The sequence below is a fragment of the Nycticebus coucang genome, chromosome 10, assembly GCF_027406575.1.
Source record: "Nycticebus coucang isolate mNycCou1 chromosome 10, mNycCou1.pri, whole genome shotgun sequence".
Taxonomy (NCBI): Eukaryota; Metazoa; Chordata; class Mammalia; order Primates; family Lorisidae; genus Nycticebus; species Nycticebus coucang.
Window position 1 is genome coordinate 56221588 of NC_069789.1, and position 23472 is coordinate 56245059.

A 23472-nucleotide genomic window follows, 5' to 3' on the forward strand; every position below is an offset into this window, starting at 1 on the left:
TCATATGGCCACCTGAGTATATTCCACTGGCTCAGAAACAGAAGGGTTCGCAAAAGTCCAAAAATTGGTCGTGTAGCTTTTTGGATTGACATTGACATAATCTGTGGTTTCCTTTGTGTTCTCATAGTCCCGGGCAGAGTCATTTTTCAGTCCTCTGGGGGCTGAAAAGACCACTTGTGTGTAATTCACATCCTTGATGGCCTTAGGACAAAAGCAGAGATATGTGGGTCAAAATCTGTATCGTGTATGGAGGAGGTGAGACCCCAGCACTGAACTCCCACTCAAAAAGGCTTGCCCATTGGCTGTGTCTAACAGCAGGTCCAAGGCAATAAAGAACACTGCCGGTGACTTTGTCCCACCTGTCTGCAGGGAATGGGTGCATGGATGAGCAAGTGGAGGAGTTGGGAAGCTAAGATGCAGAGACTCCATCCAAACGAGCTCAGCACTCAGAGCAGATTTTGGTTCAGTGACTAGGGTAGACAAAGAAGGAGGGTTCGCCTTAGCATCTTCATTTGTATAGTCTGCTCAGACCTACTTTGTCTGGGTGATTGTGCTGAAATGGAGCTGTCAGAGAGAAACCTGACCACCTGCACGTGAAGATGCTGTAATGACTCAAGAAGCCCTCCTTTCTTGCTCCCACCTCCATAGCTGGGGTAGCTTGAGTTCTTAGAGTTTTGCAGCAGGGACCCCAGATTGCATGTGGAAGGCTGAGATCACCAGGCCTGTCCATTACCTGGCGGATGGGAGGTGAGCTGTTGGAGCTGTCCGAGCTATCTGAGGATGTGTCGCTGTCATCTGGGGAGAAACAGAAATGGTTCCTCTTCCAAGGCGAGCCAGAGGGTGTTAAGACACAGCAGGAGGGAGAATTCTGTCATTGTCAGACGAAGATAGCAGAGCCCTCAGCAAAAAGAACGGGGAAGCGTATTACAGAGCTCTCAAAAGAGAAAGGAGAAGTAGAACAGAGAACGCACAGTGGGCCAAAGAACCTCCAAAAATAGGCAGGAGTATGTCCAAGGGTCCAGGCACTGCTGCTTCATTCCCCTCCGCCTAAAACTAATGCCAGACACACTAGGCTTGGCTGTGATTGGGAAGGACTGTCTTCTAGAAAGAGAAGTTAATAGGGCCAGTGCGGTCCAATACAAACAGTGCTGGTCTCAGAGGTCACAGGCAAATGAAAAATAAAAAGAGAAGTCACAGGCACAGGTTCTAGTCCAAAATTGTCTTTAACTCCGGGTGGACCACATCTCTTTTTGTGCCCTGCTTTTTGTCCCCTGTAAAACGCAAGGGTTGAGCAGTGATCTCTGAGGTCTCTGCTAGCCTACCTCTGATTCCAGCCAAGCTCTGTGGGAGCTTTGGGGCCAGGGATCAGGGTGAGGCCAGTGTGTCCCCCCCACCCCCACATTGTGTTAAAACGCTGAGTGACTGAATGCTGTAAGTCTGGTTGCAGAGATACTGAGGCCTTATCTCAACTGAAAAGATAAAATCAGAAGGACAGAGGAAACTCAAACCAATCAAGAGATAAACCAGTGGAAAAAGTGCAATCTCTGGTAAGTGAGACCCCATCAAGGTGGTGTCTTGCTGCTGAAGCAGCAATTTCCACCTGCTGGGTTGCCTGAGTCCTGAGATAAAAAAATAAAAGGGTGGTGTTCATGTAGCTTGACTGGCAGGAGGGCAATATAGACTTGAACTATACTCAGACTTGTATTTATTCAAACACCCAGATGTAAATAAGACGGTGAGAAAGTGTCCCTTTGGGGAGTGGGGAAAGGACAGCTTCTGGAGCCACCCAAGGACACTGGCCACATTGGGGTGGACACAGAAGCCATGGCTGGAGGCAGGCAAAGGTGGTTGAAATTTTAGCTCCACTATTAGCTGGCCAAGCAGAAGAGAAGAGCCCTTAGTATTACAGACAAGAGCCGAGACAGTCCCCAAGGTCACCTGCAGTTGTTTGCACATGACCAAACCCAGAAAAGAACTTAGACCCACACAAACCCAACAAAGTCTTCCCCACAAGATTGAACACCTTTCTCAAGAAAATAGGCTGGTAAACTCTGTCCTAATGTGGGTGTGAGGCATCTTCAGGCTAGAGGTTTGGGCCAGCTGGGATGAACTTGAATTACTGTGTTTGTGTGGCAGGGGTGTCCCTGGGCATCCGGAGTAAAATAAGCTTCAAGACAAGTTCTTCAGAACCGTGAGATGAAACTAATATCTTACAGTTTGATAAGCCAAACAAGAGCATACACTGGGGGAAACAATCCCTATCCAACAAATGGTGCTGGGAGAACTGGGTAGTCACCTGTAAAAGACTGAAACTGGACCTGCACCTTTCTCCACTCACTAAAATTGATTCAAGATGGATAAAAGATTGAAGAAAGTGTGGGGAAAACACTTGAAGGTATCGGCCTTGGGAAAGATTTTATGAAGAAGACTCCAGTAAGTGGCAATTGCAAAAACAACAAAAATAAACAAATGGGACTTAATTAAACTGAAAAGCTTCTGTACAGCTAAGGAGACAACCACCAAAGCAAATAGATAACCATCAGAATGGGAAGAGATATTTGCATATTATGAATTGGACAAAAGCTTGATAACTAGGATCTACAGAGAACTCAAATTAAGCAACATAAAAGAGCCAACAGTGGGCAAGAGGGATGAATAGAACCTTCTCTAAAGACAGATGAATGGCTAACAAACATGAAAAAATGCTCGTCATCCCTAATTATCAGAGAAATGCAAATCAAAACCACCCTGAGATATCACCTAACCTCAGTCAGGATGGTCCACATGACAAAATCTCAAAGCTGCAGATGCTGGTGTGGATGTGGAGAGAAGGGAACACTTTTACACTGCTGGGGGACTGCAATCTGATAACAAATTTTTGGGAAGGAAGTATGGAGAACCAGCAAAGAACTCAAACTAGACCTCCCATTTGATCCTGCAATCCCATTACTGGGCATCTACCCAGAAGAAAAAAAATCATTTTATTATAAGGACATTTTCACTAGACTGTTTATTGCAGCTCAATTTACAGTCACCAAATTGTGGAAAAAACCTAAATGCCCACCAACCCAGAAATGGATTAACAAGCTGTGGTATATATGTATACCATGGAATACTATTCAGCCATTAAAAAAGATAGTGACTTTACATCTTTTGTATTAACCTGGTTGGAGTTGAAACACATTCTTCTTAGTAAAGCATCAGAAGAATGGAGAAGCAAGAATCCAATGTCCTCAATTCTGATATGAGGACAATTGATGCTAGCACATGGTGGGGTGGGGAGTGGAGAGACGGAAGGAGGGAGGGGATGGGGGATCACCATGTGTGACACACCTCTGGGGGGTGGGATACAATTATGAGAAGGACTTTACCTAACAAATGCAAGCAGTGTAACCTGGTTCTTTGTGCCCTCCATGAATCCCTCCTCCCCAAAGACAAGTTCTTCCCCAGCCCCTCACTTACGCCTGTAACGGAGATCAGACACAGGGGGGTCTCTCTCTGTCTGCGTCTCCTTCACCTCCTCAGCAGCAGGTGGGTAATAGGGGGCAGGGCTAGGCCTGGGGGCCTGGAGCCTGACCCCCTTCAGTATCTGTTCATTCTGGTGGACTAGAGAGCAGAGGGAAAAGGTCAAAAGTGGAAGCTGCCTGGGTCAGGCACATCTTCTCTTGAGTCAAGTCCCTTCTGAACACTGATGGACCTCAACAGGGAAAGCTATTCTGAGGGAAGGGTCCCCTCTGATCTCAGCAATGCTCTGCTCAAAGGCCGGCAGGGGCTGCTCCCCTTGCTTGGAGTAAAAGCCAAATCCCAGCCCCTGAGGCATTTCTCAGCCTCACCCCTCAAACCTCTCCAGCCTTCCTCCCACTTCTCTTCCCCTGCTCCTCTGCGGCCACCAGCCTCTGTGCTTTTGCAGGTGTGTGCCAAATGTCTGCCTCCTCCCAGCCTTTGCAGATGCAGCTCATCCCTCACCTCCTGCAGGAGATACTAAAAGCTCAGCATCTCAGAGATGCTGCCATACCTCCTCCCCTAGCTTCATTTTTCCTGTATAACACTTCCCATAACCTAGCACGTCTATGTTTTACTTATTTATCTTCTTTGTTGTCCCATGGAATGAAAATTCCACAGGAATTTTCTGTTTTGTTCTCTGTTGTACACTGTTCTATAGCCTGGGCCCAGAGAGAGCCTAAAGTGCTCAGTAAATATCCGATGGATGGATGGATGGATGGATGGATGGATGGATGGATGGATGGATGGATGAAGCAAGCTAAACTTCCTTTACTGAAAAATCCTGAAAACATTATCTTGCCTAATCACCGGCCTCAGCACAGCCAAAGCAGTGTTACTTCATTTTCCCTAATTGTAATGCTTTCCCAAGACCCAGCTTCTCCACCTTCCATTGTAAATCAGTGCAAGAATCTAATCGTTGATTTCATCTCTGAGTAAAACTGTATTTCCTTCTGTTGTAATTCAGAGCCATTTCTTCATTCTCAGTCTTCGGGCAGTGATGAAAACTAATCAGGCTCAAGATAAACGAACCTTTCATCACACGCCTTGCAGAAGCTTGAGTCTTGGTAGAGGAAGGTAGCCATTCCCAACCAGAATAGAGTGGGGATGTGGACGAGGTTAGAGCAGGGACTCTGGGGTGACAGGTGAGTGGGGGCAGGCAGAGGGAAGGATCTGGCCAGTGGCTCCTCAGGTAAGGTTTTTGAGTGATATTTGGAGACCCCAAAGGGGTCTCATACTGCTGCAGGCTCAGGAATGGTTTCTGGGGGTGACTGGGAGGGGAGAGGGTGCTGAGCCAGTTACCCATGCGCCTGCTGAGCAGGTAGTTGATGGCTGTCAGGAGGCAGGTCTGCAGGAGGAGGGTCACCACCGCAATCACTATGCCATGCCAGAGGTTCATGGCTCTGTTGGGAAAGGGGAAGGGCCAAAGTCAGAGATTGCAGAGATGTTAATACAATTGCAAATCTATCCCTGCCCCAGCTAGAAGCAGACATCTGGCATTGCTGTGTGTCCCAGAGCAGGTCCCTTTGCCTCTCTGTGCAGCACAGCTGAGGTGGCGGGGAGGGTGGTAGGTCCTCTTAGAAGCCAGTTGCGCTGATTAGCCTGCCAGAGACCCTGCTCTGGCTCTTCCTGGGCCCACTCACTCTGACAGCATGGTGAGCGTCTCGCTCATAAGTGGGGCTCAAGCACTTTCTGGAACCACTCTGGTGTCTTGTCTCCAAGTGGTGCCACTGGCAGGACTCCCCTGGAGATCTGCAGGAGGGAAGTCAATTGGTCAGGACTCCTGGGCTCTGTGCCCACATTGCCTCAGGCAGACTTGGGTGCACGGAGGTCATTTGCTTTCCTCTCCTCAGATTTGTTTTTGAATCTGTAAAATAGGCAGTAACAACATCAGTACCTGACAGCCAGTGAGTGCTGCTCCATGTCAGTTGCAGTGCTGAGCCCCCGGCACCCCTACCCTCTTACCCTAATCACACAACAGTTGTATGTGACAGCTGACATCTCCCTCCTTTCCTAACCAGTGATGGAGGCTCAGGGAGAGGAGTGGCGTCTGAGGTCTGGTCTGCATTTGGGCTCAGTGCACAGCCAGGCTCTAACCATTCCTCTCCACTCATGCCTTCTGCGAGAACCTTCGCCTGACGCTGGCAGGACAAAGGGGTCCTCTGCAAGCAAATACACTGCTGTAGATTCCGTGAAGATGTCCATATATATATATATATATATATTTTTTTTTTTTTTTTTTTTTTGGACAGAGTCTCACTTTGTTACCCTTGCTAGAGTGTTGTGGCATCATAGCTCACAGCAATGCCAAAATGACCCCACATGTCTCCAAATGGTCCCAGTTGAGAATCACTATATTCAATAAATGTCCTATTATTTAAAAACGAACATATTATTTTAGCTCTTTATACAAAGTTATATTGCCTACATTTCCGTCCATCATTTTAATATACAATAGAATCTCTGTAAGTTGACCACACAAAAGACTGTAACAAACTGGTCAGCCTGTGGATGTGGTCAACATAAGGAACTAGGCCTACTGTACGTAAGTGGTGCATGCCCAGTCTATGAAAATTAGGTCAACTTAAGGAGGTGGTCAACCATGGAGATTCTACTATATTACTGGCTATGACACACAGCAGCTATGAGAAATGAAGGAAGTTTATAGAATAGATGCCAGACAGAGCTAAATATGGATCCAGTTCTATCCCCTTCCATATGGGAATTATTGAGCTCCGGGCATCGCTGTGAGCTCCTCTCACTTTATAAAAACAGCCACTACCATCATTTCATAGATGATGAAACTATATCTGTAAAATGGAGAGAATAATAGTGTCTACTTCACAGAGTTGTTGTGTGGGCTTAGTGACTTACACTGTTTGTAAAGACCTTTATACAATGCCAGGCACATGGGGAGTGCTCAGTAATTATTAGATATTATTCAACCCTAAAACATGCCACTGTGAAGGTGACTAGAGTGGCGCTATTAACAATTGGGTTACTCTATTTTTAGAAAACGTAAGCATTTGAGTACAGTTTGGATATAGTAAGATCCAAGACAGAGTGAGGAATGAAAATTACGACAGATGTCGTTATTTAAGTGGCTACTGGCCCCTAACCAGAATGAGCAAGTTGTTCCATGGGGCCTAATTGACAATTGCCTATCAAACAATCAACAGAGCACCTGCTCGTTTGCTCACGCACACGCCCAAATAACTAGGGAATGAGCAACTGAAGGAAGTTATGTTGTGAAAAAACTCCCGGACCATGAGAGAATTTAGTACACCTTGGTCTGTGGTTTGGCTAGGGACTGTCCTGTCCTCTTCCACTGTGCTGAATTTTGACACCTAGTTCCATACTAATGTAGGGCCCTGTCAGGTGCCTCAAAACCACACTTCATAAGAGTGCTAAGAGCATTTATTCTGTTTGCTTTGAAGACCTGTAGTCAAAGCTGGATTTCATTTTATTGTTTCCCTCTTCTGCTGATAAATCAGCTTTCTCCGGGCCTTTCTAATAACTGCAGCGTAACAGCAGAGGTGAATAAAAAGACACCCCTTTTCCTGCCTGATACTATGTTTTCTTTGGATAGATTTATTCTAGAAAGAATGGTTTAAAATGAGATCATAGACAACATACGGAGGGTGGAGCAAGATGGCAGCTGAGTAACAGCTTCCCTGCAACTGGGCACGGTGAGTCTGTGGAGATAAGATTCCAGGCATCTGTGGCTGGTGGAATCTGCCTATAATCATCCCTTTGAGGATACAGGGAGTCAGCAAGGGACTTCTGGACCCCAAGAGGAGGACAAAGACAGTGGAAAACTGGCAAGTGGTTGCGTGTGTTCAATTGACCTAATCCTGCCAGCAAACGTAAGTATAAGCAGCAGTGAGACTGCAAACGGGAAAGGCCTTACCTGTGAACTGTTTTGGTGTTTTTGGACTTGGCACTCAGTTGAACTGCCTTGGGGAGAGCTTGAGCAGGAGTGTGGAGAACTTTGGGCATTGTCTAGGGCCCCAGACTGAGCCGCTGAGCTGGGCCGCAGGGAGCCATTGTGAGAGAACTGCTCCAGGCAAGCTCTGCCCTCAGGGTCCCAGAGCAAGGATCAGGCGAGAGCTAGTAACCTATGAGCAGCCTAAAGGCGGGGACTGAGCTGCTTTACAGCCTTAACCCTTAGGGGTAGAGTGAGACTGGTTTTGGCACACTGGAGCCTCAGGCTGTTGCCCTGGTTAGAGTGCCATGGCATCACAGATCATAGCAACCTCAAACTCCTGGGCTTGGTGCTGCCTGAACCTCCATAAGAGCTCTGCCGTGACACCCGACCTGTGACCCGTGCCCGCCGGGCTTCCATATGCCCTGACCAAAAACTGTGGGAACCATGCAACCCTGCATCCTCCCTCCTATATTCTCCCTGCCTCCACACTGGCCCGCTTGTCTGGTAGCCGCATACCCTCTGGAGCCCTCTCTGCCTCTGTGCAGAGCCCTTCTCCTGGCCAGAGATTGCTGGAGCCTTAGGCACTCTGTGCCAAAGTCACTGAGCGCCAGGCACTCCCAGAACCATGCGCACCACCTCCCGCCCTGTTGCTGGATCCAGGTGTGTCACACACTGGAGCTGCTTCCACAACCAAAACTCCCTAGCTAGGTCAGCCCAGAGGAACTACACAGGGTCACTCCCTACAAAGATCCAGCAACAAATAGAGTGATCCCGCTGGGGTCTAATCTTGGAGAGACACCTCCCCAACTCTGAAGACGGCCAGAGGCAATGGTGAAAAACAATCATGAGGTGAAATCAACAGAAAAACTCTGGCAATATGAATAATCAGACTAGATCAACTCCCCCAAGGATCGATGGGGCAGACACAGCACAAGATCCCACACACAAACAAATAGCTGAGATGTCAGAAATTGAATTCAGAATCTGGATAACAAATAAGATCGAATTAGAATTCCAAGCAGTAACCCAAAAGATATCTCAAGAATTCAACAAATTCAAAGACCAAATGACCAAAGATTTTGACACACTGAGACAAGAAGTTGCAGCCCTCAAAGATCTGAAAAACCAGTAGAATCCCTCAGTAACAGAATGGAGCAAGCAGAAGAAAGGATTTCTGACATTGAAGAAAAAGCTTTCAAATGCTTCCAAACTCTCAAAGAGGAAGATAAATGGAGGGCAAAAACAGATACTCTCTCAGACAGCTCTGGGATAATTCGAAGAAAACCAATATTCGTCTTATAGGGATCCCCGAAAGCAATGAAGTGGCTTCACAAGGCACAGAGTCTCTTCTCCATGAGATTATGAGGGAGAACTTTTCAGACATACCAAGAGATTCTGAAATTCAGATAGCAGACAGTTTCAGAACTCCAGCAAGACTCAACCGAAATAAGACATCCCCCAGACACATCATAATCAATTTCACTAAAGTTAATATGAAAGAGAAAATTCTGAAAGCTGCCAGACGAAAGAAAACCTTTACCTACAAGGGGAAGAATATTAGAATAACTGTGGATCTCTCTGCCAAAACCTTTCAAGCTAGAAGAGGATGGTTATTGACTTTTAATCTCCTAAAACAAATTAACTTTCAACCCAGGATCCTGTACCCAGCTAAACTGAGTTTCATTTATGATGGAGAAATTAAATACTTCAATGACATTCACATGTGAAAGAAATTTGCCATAACTAAATCAGCTCTCCAGGATATTCTCAGACCTATCCTCCATAAAGACCAGCATATCCTCCACCACAAAAGTAAGCCCACTCAGAAAATTTTGATCAAATTCCAACTTCCACAGTGGCAAAAGGATTAAAAATGTCCACCGGACTCTCCAAAGGCTTATCAATATTCTCAATTAATGTGAATGGTTTAAACTGTCCTCTAGAGAGGCACAGGTTGGCTGTCTGGATACAAAAACTCAAGTCAGATATCAGTTATATACAAGAATCACATCTTACATTAAAAGACAAATATAGACTCAAGGTGAAGGGATGGTCATCTATGTTCCAGGCAAATGGAAAGCACAAAAAAGCAGGCACTGCAATCCTGTTCGCAGATGCAGTAGGCTTTAAACCAACCAAAATAAGGAAGGATAAGGATGGACACTTCATATTTGTTAAAGGTAATACTCAATATGATGAGATTTCAATTATTAATATTTATGCACCCAACCAGAACGCACCTCAATTTATAAGAGAAACTCTAACAGATGTGAGCAACTCGATTTCCTCCAGTTCCATAGTAGTTGGAGATTTTAACACCCCCTTTAGGAGTACTGGATAGATCCTTTAAAGAGAAGCTAAACAAAGAAATTTTAGATTTAAACTCAACCACTCAACATCTGGACTTAACAGACATCTACAGAACATTTCATCCCAACAAAACTGAATACACGTTCTTCTCATCAGCCCATGGAACACTCTACAAAATTGACCACATCCTAGGCCACAAATCTAACCTCAGCAAATTAAAAAAAAAATAGAAATTATTCCTTGCATCTTCTCAGACCATCATGGAATAAAAGTTGAACTCAATAACAACAGGAACCTGCGTACCCATCCCATACAAAAATATGGAAGCTAAACAACCTTATGCTGAAGGATAGACGGGTTATAGATGAGATTAAGAAGGAAATCACCAAATTTTTGGAACAAACCAACAATCAAGATATGAATTACCAGAACCTCTGGGATACTGCAAAGGCAGTCCTAAGAGGGAAATTTATAGCACTGCAAGCCTTCCTCAAGAAAATGGAAAGAGAAGAAGTTAATAACTTAATGGGACATCTCAAGCAACTGGAGAAGAAAGAACACTCCAACCCCAACCCCAGCAGAAGAAAAGAAATAACCAAAATCAGAGCAGAATTAAATGAAATTGAAAACAAAAGAATTATACAACAGAGCAATAAATCCAAAAGTTGGTTTTTTGAAAAGATCAATAAAATAGATAACCCTTTGGCCAACCTAACCAGGAAAAAAACAGTAAAATCTCTAATTTCATCAATCAGAAATGGTAATGATGAAATAACAACAGACCCATCAGAAATTCAAAAAATCCTTAAGGAATACTACAAGAAACTCTACTCTCAGAAATATGAAAATCTAAAGGAAATCGACCAATACCTGGAAGTACGCCACCTAGCAAGACTTAGCCAGAATGAAGTGGAAATGTTGAACAGGCCTATATCAAGTTCTGAAATAGCATCAACCATACAAAATCTCCCTAAAAAGAAAAGCACAGGACCAGATGGCTTTACGTCAGAATTCTACCAAACCTTTAAAGAAGAACTAGTACCTATATTGCTAAACCTCTTCCAAAATACAGAAAAAGAAGGAATATTACCCAACACATTCTACGAAGCAAACATCACCTTGATCCCCAAACCAGGGAAAGACCCAACAAGAAAAGAAAATTATAGACCAATATCACTAATGCATATTGATGCCAAAATACTCAATAAGATCCTAACAAACAGAATCCAACAACACATCAAAAAAATTATACACCACGACCAAGTGGGATTTATCTCAGGGTCTCAAGGCTGGTTCAATATACGTAAATCTATAAATGTAATTCAGCACATAAACAAACTAAAAAATAAGGACCATATGATTCTTTCAATTGATGCAGAAAAAGCTTTTGATAATATCCAGCATCCATTCATGATCAGAACACTTAAGAAAATTGGTATAGAAGGGACATTTCTTAAACTAATAGAAGCCATTTACAGCAAACCCACAGCCAATATCGTATTGAATGGAGTTAAATTGGAATCATTTCCACTTAGATCAGGAACCAGGCAAGGTTGCCCATTGTCTCCATTGCTCTTTAACATTGTAATGGAAGTTTTAGCCATTGCAATTAGGGAAGAAAAGGCGATCAAGGGTATCCACATAGGGTCAGAAGAGATCAAACTTTCACTCTTCGCAGATGACATGATCGTATATCTGGAAAACACCAGGGATTCTACTACAAAAGTTTTAGAAGTGATCAAGGAATACAGAAATGTCTCAGGCTACAAAATCAACACCCATAAATCTGTAGCCTTTATATATACCAACAATAACCAAGCCGAAAAAACAGTCAAGGACTCTATTTCTTTCACAGTAGTGCCAAAGAAGATGAAATGTTTGAGAGTATACCTAACAAAGGACGTGAAAGATCTCTACAAAGAGAACTATGAAACTTTAAGAAAAGAAATAGCTGAAGATGTTAACGAATGGAAACACATACCATGCTCATGGCTGGGAAGAATCAACATTGTTAAAATGTCCATACTGCCCAAAGCAATATATAATTTTAATGCAGTCCCTATTAAAGCTCCATTGTCATATTTTAAAGATCTTGAAAAAATAATACTTCATTTTATATGGAATCAGAAAAAACCTTGAATAGCCAAAACATTACTCAGCAATAAAAACACAGCAGGAGGAATCACGCTACCAGACCTGAGACTGTACTATAAATTGATAGTGATCAAAGCAGCATGATATTGGCACAAAAACAGAGAAGTGGATGTCTGGAACAGAACAGAGAACCAAGAGATGAATCCAGCTACTTACCATCATTTGATCTTTGACAAGCCAATTAAAAACATTCAGTGGGGAAAAGATTCCCTATTTAACAAATGGTGCTGGGTGAACTGGCTGGCAACCTGTAGAAGATTGAAACTGGACCCACACCTTTCACCATTAACTAAGATAGACTCTCACTGGATAAAAGATTTAAACTTAAGACATGAAACTACAAAAATACTTGAAGAAAGTGCAGGGAAAACTCTTGAAGGAATCGGCCTGGGTGAATATTTTATGAGGAGGACTCCCCAGGCAGTTGAAGCAGTATCAAAAATACACTACTGGGACCTGATCAAACTAAAAAGCTTCTGCACAGTCAAGAACATAGTAAGTAAAGCAAGCAGACAGCCCTCAGAATGGGCGAAAATATTTGCAGGTTATAACTCCGATAGAGGTCTAATAACCAGAATCCACAGAGAACTCAAACGTATTGGCAAGAAAAGAACACTTGATCCCATCTCAGGGTGGGCAAGGGACTTGAACAGAAACGTTTCTAAAGAAGACAGACGCATGATCTACAGACACATGAAAAAAAGCTCATCATCCTTAATCATCAGAGAACTGCAAATCAAAACTACTTTGAGATATCACCTACCCCAGTAAGAGAAGAGTAGCCCACATAACAAAATCCCAAAACCAGAGATGTTGGTGTGGATGTGGAGGAAAGGGCACACTTCTACACTGCTGGTGGGAATGCACACTAATACGTTCCTTTTGGAAGGACGTTTGGACAATACCTAGAGGTCTAAAAATAGACCTGCATTCGATCCTATAATTCCTTTACTAGGTTTATACCCAGAAGACCAAAAATCACAGTATAACAAAGACATCTGTACCAGAATGTTTATTGCAGCCCAATTCATAATCGCTAAGTCATGGAAGAAACCCAAGTGCCCATTGACCCACAAATGGACTAGCAAATTGTAGTATATGTATACCATGGAATATTATGTAGCCTTAAAGAAAGATGGAGACTTTACCTCTTTCATGTTTACATGGATGGAGCTGGAACATATTCTTCTTAGCAAAGTATCTCAAGAATGGAAGAAAAAGTATCTAATGTACTCAGCCCTACTATGAAGCTAAATTATAGCTTTCACATGAAGGCTATAACCCAACTATAGCACAAGACTATGGGGAAAGGGCCAAGGAAGGGAAAGTGAGCGGGGGAGGTTATGGTGGAGGGAGGGTAATGGATGGGGCCACACCTACGGTGCATCTTAGAATGGGTACAGGTGAAACTTACTAAATGCAGAATACAAATGCCTACATACAATAAGTAAGAAAATGCCATGAAGGCTACGTTGAACAGTTTAATGAGAATATTTCAGATTGTATATGAAATCCGCAAATGGCACCCCTTGATTGCACTAATGTACACAGCTATGATTTAACAATAAAAATAAATTAATAAAAAAATAAAATAAAATGAGATCCTAAAAGATTATTTCTATGAAAATCATATGGATAAAAGTAATTATAATCAATATTATTAGACTGATTTTTTTCAACCTTTTAAAATTAAACAGCTTTAAAGATTGTTTTGTTGTCTTTGTTAATTTATTCTTTGTAACATTAATTAAGGTATAATAGAAAGAGAACAAGACAGGGAAACGGGGGCCTGGCTTCTCTTGGCTCCGTCTGTCACTTGCTAATGGTGGGACCTTGGATAGGCAGAAGTCTCCTCTGGGCCCTCGTGAATTAGGGAACCTGGCAAAGTACTTCCAAGGCTCTTTCCAGCCCTAAGCATCCTAAGCATCATCTCCGTCTCAGTTTCCTCCTCCTCTTTCTCCCCTCCCTTCTCCTCCTTTTGAAGACAAGGTCTTGTTCTGTTGCCAGGGCTAGAGGGTAATGGTGTCATCATAGCTCACAGCAACCTCAAACTCATGGACACAAGCGATCTTCCTGTCTCAGCCTCCCAATAGTTGGGACAATAGGTGCCTGCCATTGTGCCCGGCTAATTTTTTCATTTTTTTAGAGATAAAGAAGGCTGGTCAGGATGGTCTTGGACTTCTGACCTCAAGTGACCTTCCTGTCTTGGCCTCTTGAAGTGCCAGGATCACAGGTGTGAGCCATTGCACCAGACCCAGAATTCCATTCTTGAAAGGCTGGAGTGTGGGAAGCCAAATGGGAAGCAAACTTGGATGGAAATGGAAGATTTAAAAAGAAATAAATGTTTATTTCCATTTTATAATATCATCCATCCTCTTCCATATTACTAGACTTTCCTCCCGCAGTTTAATATGCAGGTTCAAATAATCAAGAAAAGGAGGAAGTGCAAATAAGCCAAATTAATGATATAAGGACCATAACTACAGAAACAGAGGAGATGGAAACTTGTGGGGAGGGGACTGCTAAGATTTTTTGGATGAAATCTCAATAAAATCAGTGATCTCCTAAAAAATATAAATTAGCAAAATTGATTCCACAGAGCACAGACAACTTAAACAGACCAAAACCAACCCCAATAACAGGAAAGAAGTTTGGGAAGCCACCTGGTATCTAGCCACTGAAAGAGTCAAACTGCTTGGATTCAAATCCCTACTCATTCCCTGCAAGAGCTTGGCCTGATTATTTAACCTCTCAAAGCCTCAGTCTTCTTATAAACAAAATGGGAATAATAATCACTAGCGTTAGGATTAGATAATACAATAAGACGAGGTACATGGAATAGTTATTATAGTGTTAAGCAAATAGTAAAAAGGATCCAATGAATGACAACTGTTATCATTTAGAAATTAAAAGCATTGTCAGCATTATCTCCTTAAAATCTGTGTCTGGATGGTTTGACAAATGTGTTATTTGAAATTTTTAAGGAACATGTAATTCTTATGCAATGTAGGTCAATTTAGGGCGCAGAAAAAGATGGAAAACTGTCCAAGCTCATGTCACTTATGAACATAGAGGTAACGATATTATAGTATCAAGAAATTAGCCCAGCATGTCCAGGAAATCGATTATTACACTAATGAAAACAAACACTGAGTATTTACCATTTATTTTAGTCCTCTCACTTTACAAAAACAGCCATTCCCATCATTTCATAGATGGTGAAACTAAAGCTTAGAGGGGTTGAACAATTTGCCTTGCTCCCTGGTTAAAAGTTTAGTTTCACTTCTCTGAAGAAGACAGACAAATGGCCAACAAGCACACGAAAAAATGCTCGTTGTCCCTAATTATCAGAGAAATGCAAATCAACACCACTCTGAGATATCACCTACTGGCAGTGAGAATAGACCATACCACAAAATCCTGAAGCTGCAGATGCTGGTGTGGATGTGGAGAGAAGGGAGCACTTTTGCACTGCTGGTGGGACTGCAAACTAATTCAACCTCTATGGAAAGAAGTATGGAGAATTCTCAAAGAACTAAAAGTTGACCCTTCATTAGATCCTTCAATTCCATTTTTAGGTATTTACTTAGAAGAAAAAAAATCACTTGACCACAAGGATATTTGCACTAGAATGTTTATTGCAGCTCAGTTCACAATTGTCAAGATGTGGAAGCAACCCCAGTGCCCATCATCCCATAAGTACTATTCAGCCCTAATAAAAGATGGAGACTTTACATCTTTTGTGTTTAGCTGGAGGGGATTGAAACACATTCCTCTTAGTAGAGTAACACAAGAATGGGAAAATAAAGTATCCAATGTACTCAATACTATTATGAAACCAATATATAAACAACTATATACCCAAATGAAAGAAAAACAAGCATATTCTAGTCAGTGAGAGGCAAGAGGAGGGAAAGGGGAAGAAGGGTGATTATTGAGTTCTTGCCTAAGGTGTGCAGTGTAAAGATATTCAGCACCACCCCTGGGTGAGGGGCTCAACTACAATTTAAACTTTACCCTAGAAATCTAAACATTTGTACCATCATATTAATCTGAAATAAAAAAGTTATGTTTCAAAGACCACCTGACTCAAAAGCCTAAATCCCAATCATTACAGGAAACTGCCTTTCATATAATACAAATATGACATCCAAAGACCCAGTTTTGTTTTGTTTTGAGACAAGGTCTCGCTCTGTCTCCCCGGCTAGAGTGTAAGTGGCATCAGCAGGGCTCACTGCAACCTCAAGCTCCTGGGCTCAAGCCTCCTGAGTAGCTGAGACTATAGGCACCTACCACACTATCTGGCTACTTTTTCTATTTTTAGTAGAGATGGCTCAGGCTCAGGCTGGTCTTAAACTCTTGATCTCAAGCAGTCCTCTTGCTTTGGTCTCCTAGAGTGCTAGGATTATAGGAGTGAGCCACAGTGTCTGGCCTAGTATACCTAATTGTTAAAAACCATGATTTTTTTTAAATCATGATCTTGATAAGGTGTCAAAAAGCATTTGATAAAATCAAATACTCATTTCTAATTTTCTTAAGTTAACAAAAGTATGAGAAGTGTTTCTTATCATAATATAGAATAAATTGGTAAAGTACTGATAACTGTACCAAAAATCAGTATCTTAAACGGTAAAATATTATAGCAGTTATCTGAAAATAGGGTTGTCTGTTGTAATCATCTTTTGAAATTAGTTCTAGAAGCTCTAATTCATAGAAATTGAAAGTTCCTCACATCTCTTATAAGAATATAAATATTTATTGAACATGTTCTATGTGGCAGACACTTTTATATATATTGTACCATTATTATAAGTGTTGCAGGAACTTTACATATATATACACATACACCACACACACACACTCTCAAAATCATCCCAGGAGGTAGATACCATTATTATTTCCAATTAACAGAGGATAAAACTAGACCCAGAGAGGTTACCTGACATGCTTAAAATGGTGGAAAGAACCAACCGGGTTTTGTAGTCAGGCAGGCTGGTGCTGGAGCCTGAGATATTAACTGCTACATTAAAGAAATGAAAGTATAGCTTTGGGCAAGGAGGAATCAAATTCATCCGTATTTGCACAATACATAATTTTATACCTAGCAATGCCAAAAGAATCACTTGAAAAACTAATGGCATAATGAGGCTACTCGGTAATATCCTGTTGGTAGGATAAATATTCTAAAATTCCCAGCTGTCATTATTATGTTAGCAATGGGCAGGAAATAGAATGGGGAAACAACACCAGGAAATTTAGCAACTGCCATAACAGAAATACCTAAAAGGAATCTGAATTGTAAGAAAATAATAAAAATTTTCTGAGAGACAGAAAAGACTAATAAATAGAAAGTCATATGAAGGTTGGGACTGAGAAGAGAGCACACTTTAAAAGATCCCTTTTGAGGCTCAGCGCCTGTGGCTCAAGCTGCTAAGGCACCAGCCACATACACCTGAGCTGGCGGGTTTGAATCCAGCCCGGCCCGCCAAACAACAATGAGGGCTGCAACCAAAAAATAGCCGGGCGTTGTGGTGGGTGCCTGTAGCCCCAGCTATTTGGGAGGTGGAGGCAGGAGAATCACTTGAGCCCAGGAGTTGGAAGTTGCTGTGAGTTGTGATGCCACGGCACTCTACCCAGGGCAACAGTCTGAGGCTCTGTCTTAAAAAAAAAAAAAATCCCTTTTGAAATTAAGTTATGAATTCAATATGATTCCAATCAAAGTTACAGTGAAATTTTTTTATAACTCAAGATTATTCTAAAATTTATCTAAGGCCAGGCGCAGTGGCTTATGCCTGTAATCCTAGCACTCTGGGAGTCCAAGGTGGGTGGATTGCTGAGCTCACAGGTTCAAGACCAGCCTGAGCCAGAGCAAGACCCCATCTCTAAAAATAGCTTGGCACTGGTGGGCACCTGCCGTCCCAGCTACTTGGGAGGCTAAAGCCAGAGGATGGCTTGAGCCCAAGAGACTGAAGTTGCTGTGAACTGTGACCCCAGGGCACTCTACCGAGGGCAACAAATGAGACTCTGTCTCAAAAAAACAAAAAATAAAATAAAATAAAATCTAAAATTTATCTAGGAAAAAATAAGAACAATCAAGAAGGACAGAATCATGTTTGAAAGGAATTGTGACAAGGTGGGCTTCTGACTACCACTTTGTATAGACTTCAAAAAAATTTGCTAGTGTGTACAATAAATATATCATAAAAGTGGTTCATAAAGCAAGTAGAGGAGAAGAAAACATTGTCTCCCAAATGTCACCCACAGGACCAATAGGTTAGCTGCCTACAAGGAAAAAGAAAATAGTACTAGATAACAAAATAAACTCTGAAGGGATTAAGGAAATAAATATTTTTAAATTGAGCTTTTAAAATTAGAAGGAAATAGGACTATTCATATATTTAATAATATTTACTAAAACCCCAGATGAGAGAAAACGTTCTCAGTTTGGGTGTAATAGAAAGAATTGCAGAGGAATACATGAAAAATAGATTTGACTTCAAATATGAAAACTTCATAGGTTAAATTAAAATTTAAAGGCAAACAGACAAAAAAATCAGAACAAGTATGGCAAAGCACAATTTTAAAGAGTTTACATCATTTTTTTAACATCAATTTTTTTTTTTTTAACATCAATTTTTAAGAAAAACACTACAACCCCCAAAGCGTAAATAGATAAAGGGTTTGGAACAGATAATTTACAAATAAACCAGAACCATACCAAAGCTATTATTGGAAAAGAGCTCTATGCAGGGTTGATTATAAAAGCGAAAAATGGGAAACAATCTAAATAAAAAACCAAACTTAAATCATTTAGAGTTAAGTCATAAATGGAATATGTTGCCATTTAAAATTACATTTAGGAAGAATTCATCTGGAGACAGAAATCTGTTCTGTGTAAAGGTAGAATTCAGTTGCCTTTAGTTACATACAGTCTGATCGCTCTGTGAAAAGTGAACATAAAAAGAATGAAAATTCATAAAGAGAGTAAACTCTGGGTCATTAAACTCCATTATCATATTAGTTCAGCAATTCATTTGATTCAGTTCATCCAATCCAGAATAGTTTATTAATAATAACATTGTATATCAAATATAGATTTATTCACAAATATAAACATATGGAAAATAAACTGGGGATGTCATTTAAATATACTTTGTTCATAAGGGAGGAATGGAAGAAAATTACCTAAATGTTAATAAAACCAGGTATTGGGATTATGCATATTTTATTTCGATCTTTATATCTTAGGTCATTTTCAAAGTTTTCTGCAATTAACACACATTTTTTCCAATTGGACAAAAAGATTTTAATTTCTTTTTTAATTAACAAAAATTATATGTATTTACTGTGTATACAATTGTAGAATGGCTAATTTTTTTGAAATAGGTACACATTATAGAATGGCTAAATCAAGTAATTCATATACACATGACTTTATGTTTATTATTTTTTGTGGTACAAACACTTAAAATCTACTTTCTTAGCAATTTTAAAGACTATTCTTCTGTCTTAGTGATAGACTTATAAATTGGAGATGGCATCTGTTTCATGATTTTTAATGCATATGTGCTATGGGTTTACTATATATGTGCCAGTACCATAAAAACCATTTTACAACAGTTATCTTTTTTAATCTTCAGAAAAACAACCATATGTGGTAGATACTATTGTTTTCCTCATATTACATATGAGAAAACCAGGATCTAATACCCCCCCACCGTGGTTTGGAGCCAGAGCCTTCACCACACTACATACAGTATTGAAAATGCTTAGTAGATTGCCTAGAATAGATCTGTGCTCAACAGAGTATGTTCCTTAGGCCAGAACAGAAGATTCAACCCCAGACTGGCTTAATTATATAACTATATAAACAGTTATATAATTGGGCTCTGTAAGAGCACTTGGCTCACTCATTTTCAGGTGGGAGGTATAAGCAACCCACTGTACAAAACTAGGGGCCCATGAGACAGCCCTGGTCCCAAACAGTCTCTGCTCCTAGGACTGCCCCCAAACAGTCCACTTACAGAGAAAGGCAAAATATCCAGCTGAGGGAAGGGAGGAATGGAGTCCACTAAATACCACGGGGAAGGGGATGACCAAGCTTTAAGGCATCCCCTCTGTCCTGGGGATCAGAGAACTTTGGCTCTGGTCTCCATGTCAGGGGCCTCACAGGAATATGCAATGAGAATTTAGATGACCATGCCAGCTCAGCCACTTTTCAGTCACCTTGGGCACATCACTTCCTCTCCCAGAGCCTCAGTTTCCCCATCTAGAAAATGAGAGGGTGGACTAAATCAATTAAATTCTGATACTTTGTTGTTCTAGCATTCCATGATTCTAAAATGGGCATAAAAGTTTAGATTCAAATTAACCAGAAAGTAACTTGGAGGCTCAAACAGATAAGCCTCATCTCTAAGTCACACTTGTACCGCCATTTTTTTTTTTTTTTTTTAGGAAAACAGCAAATTATCCAAAGTTTCGGATTAGTAATTAATTTTAGGGGATGCATTTTTGCAAGAAATTACTTGGGATGCTATACCTCCTCTTAGCCAAAAGGCCGAGAAGTAGTGAGAAATTACTTGAGATGAATGCAACTGAGGGTCAAGGCTGACTCAGCAAGAACACTAAAAATTGCAAGCAACTTAAACAATACTCACGGCTTCTTTTTTGCTCATTCCCATAAAGCTCTAGGTGAATTGGAAGGGAACAAATCATTCTCCATTTCATCGACTGGCCTACTAACATCAGGGAAACTAAGCACTTTCTACAGATTATGCTCACCTTGCTGGCTGGAACCGTATCTTGTCTGTATTTCACACTCCTCAATTCATAGTGTGATCTTTAGAGACATTGGAGGTGGGGCGAGGAAAGCATTTGAAACACTCTGCACACATTGCAATTAAATCAATATAATATTGTTCCTCTCTGGAGGAGCCACTTAATATCTGAGTCTCAGTTTCCTCCTCTTTTAATTGGTAAATCAAATATCTCCCTCACGGAGTTATTGAGAGGGTTACCTGAGAACCTTTCAGCACAGCTCCTGCCTCCTTCTCAGGACGCAGGGCCAGGGCAGGCTCTCTGGGTTTGCAACCCGTGCAGTCTGGTAGGGCCCTGTGCTCAAAGGGGCCCATGATAGGTTTAACGCTTTGCAGTTGCCATCTTTAAATTCTTAATAATTTTTGAACAAGAGACCCCACATTTTCTGTTTTGCACTAGATTCTGCCAATTATGTAGCTGATCTCAATCAAGACACTGTATTGGGTAGAACTGCCAAAGCACCCATGATAAGGTCAAGGCACAGAACAAAAAGCCGGGTCAGCCAATCAACAAGTCTTCCTTGCGTACCTTCTGTGCTCCTGAGCCCCTTCTCAGGCGGGTGAGATGGTAGAGAAAGGCCTGCTCTCTAGTTCTCCAGAAGAGTTTCTTTTCACTGATTCAGTCAAGTCACTTAACATCTCAGTGACTCAGTTTCCTCTACTGCAAAGAAAAGGTATTTACAGCACCTACATCTTCAGTACTGTTGTGAAGATTTTAAAAAGGCAATCTATATGAAGCTGTTAGGACAGTTCCTGGCCTATGGTAAGCTCTCTGTAAGGGTCAGTTCTTACTGTTTTCCATTGTCCTTGTCAGCTTGTTCTTGCCCAGAAGTTCGCATTGCTTTGATAGCACACGTTTTCTAACTTTCATTCATAACATTTTGAAACCCTTAGGCTGACCCCCTTTACTCCACACATACAAGATGCTTGCCGCTCAGAACAAATCTCAAGGCCAACACTCCCGTGGGGAGACATTTCTGAGATCTGATTCCCTTTTGACTTAGAAAGAAAAATTAATAGTTACTTTTTTGAAAACAGAGGGTCTTGCTATGTTGCCCAGGCTGGAGTACAGTGGCTATTCACAAGCATGATCCTGCTACCGACCAGCATGGAAGTTCAGACCTGTTCCCTCATTTTTGACGTGGCTTGGTTCACGCCTCCTTAGGCAATGAGGGTCCTCCACCAGTGGGAGGTCATCATATTGATGCTGAACTTGGTGCAGACATCTGATGATCGGCATAGCACACTACAGACCAGAACGCCTGGACTCAAGTGATCCTCCCACCCTCCGCCTCCCAAGTAGCTGGGACTACGACACCACTGTTGATGGAGCACCGTACTGGCATGAAACATATATTGTCTGAATCCTTGTAGCAACCCTGTAAGGTAGGTATTTTTACATGCATTTTACGGATGAGGAAACTAAGGCTCACGAAAATTTAGCAGAGTGAGGATTTGAAACCATTTTTTTCTGGATCCACAGTCCATGCCCTTTCTAGCCAGAACCCTAAAGGCTGCTGCTGAGACAGCAGCAGATCTCAGGTCTCAGGAATAAGAGATTAATGTCCATAAACTCCAAATTGCTGAATCTTAGGCTCACTCCAGGCTGATTGCAAATTGAATTTCACACCCTGGAATCCCAGCACATATATGAAGAATCTTCTCTATAACTTCAACTCATATATGTTCACAAACAAATGCGCATTCTTCAATCTAATTTAAAATCCTTTCTACCCAGACAGTACTTACCGCCGGGACAATGAGCAAGGTCTGATCCCAGCCTGTGTTTCACTGATGTCCTCATGAAAACATCTCCCCAACCCCTCCTCTGCCTCACCCCGAACCTTCTCTGTCACTGGAGGTCAGTCAAAAATGTTTCATCAAGCACTGCTGCTTGGAGATAGCAATCTCGCTCAGTTGAGTAGAGCAGGGCGAAGCCACAGAGAACACCTCCTTTTTTGACCATGCTGTGCCCCGCTCCCCAGTACAGACAGTCTGTGTAGATGGAGATCAGCAATCTCTCTCTCTCCATGTGTGCACACATTTAAATAGTGCAGATCTGTACACAGCCTGGGAGCTTGGAAAGAGCACTGGAGGAAGAGTCAGGAGGCCGAGGTTTAAGTCCCAGCTCTGGCATCAATGTGCTGCACGGATCAGACAACTCACTTTCCTACTAAGGGACTCATGTTCTTCCTCAATAAAAGGAAGTAGGTCTGCCTGGGCGCAGTGGCTCATGCCTGTAATCCTAGCACTCTGGGAGAGTGAGGCAGGTGAATTGCCTGAGCTCAGTCAAGACCAGCTTGAGCAAGAGCAAGCCCCTGTCTCTACAAAAAATAGAAAAACTAGCTGGTCATTGTGGAGGGCACCTGTAGTCCCAGCTACTTAGGAGGCTGAGGCAAGAGGATTGCTTGGGCCCAAGAGTTTGAGGTTGCTGTAAATTATGATGCCACAGCACTCTACCAAGGGTGACAAAGTTAGACACTGTCTAAAAAAAAAAAGAAATAGGTCTCCAGATACCAGTGACGATCCCTTCCGACCTAGTTTGTCTCTGAATCTATATGTGATGTGACTGTAGATTAAGGGAGTGAGTATAGCACACAGGAAAATGGATGAGAATAATTTTTTGAGGACAATTTCTATGCCATTAAGCATCACTTGAGGTCCACTTAAAGTGGCTATTACAGTGTGTCTGACAGATAATGCCATGAAGGGAAGGAAGGTCAACTTCAGGCTCTTTGCTGGTTTCAGTCTAAAACCCCAAGA

At 41.9% G+C, this 23472-nt stretch overlaps 1 protein-coding gene across 1 annotated transcript; it reads right to left on the minus strand.

The window, feature by feature from the left end:
• Nucleotides 1–22557, minus strand: RHEX (regulator of hemoglobinization and erythroid cell expansion). The gene is made up of 6 exons (XM_053605281.1): nucleotides 22459–22557; nucleotides 5145–5253; nucleotides 4804–4904; nucleotides 3463–3606; nucleotides 734–795; nucleotides 1–201 (listed from the first exon to the last, which is right to left on the minus strand). Exons 2-6 carry the CDS (start codon nucleotides 5171–5173, stop codon nucleotides 1–3), a joined length of 537 nt encoding a protein of 178 aa, XP_053461256.1. The 5' UTR covers nucleotides 5174–5253; nucleotides 22459–22557.
• Between the last annotated feature and the right edge of the window lie 915 nt (nucleotides 22558–23472).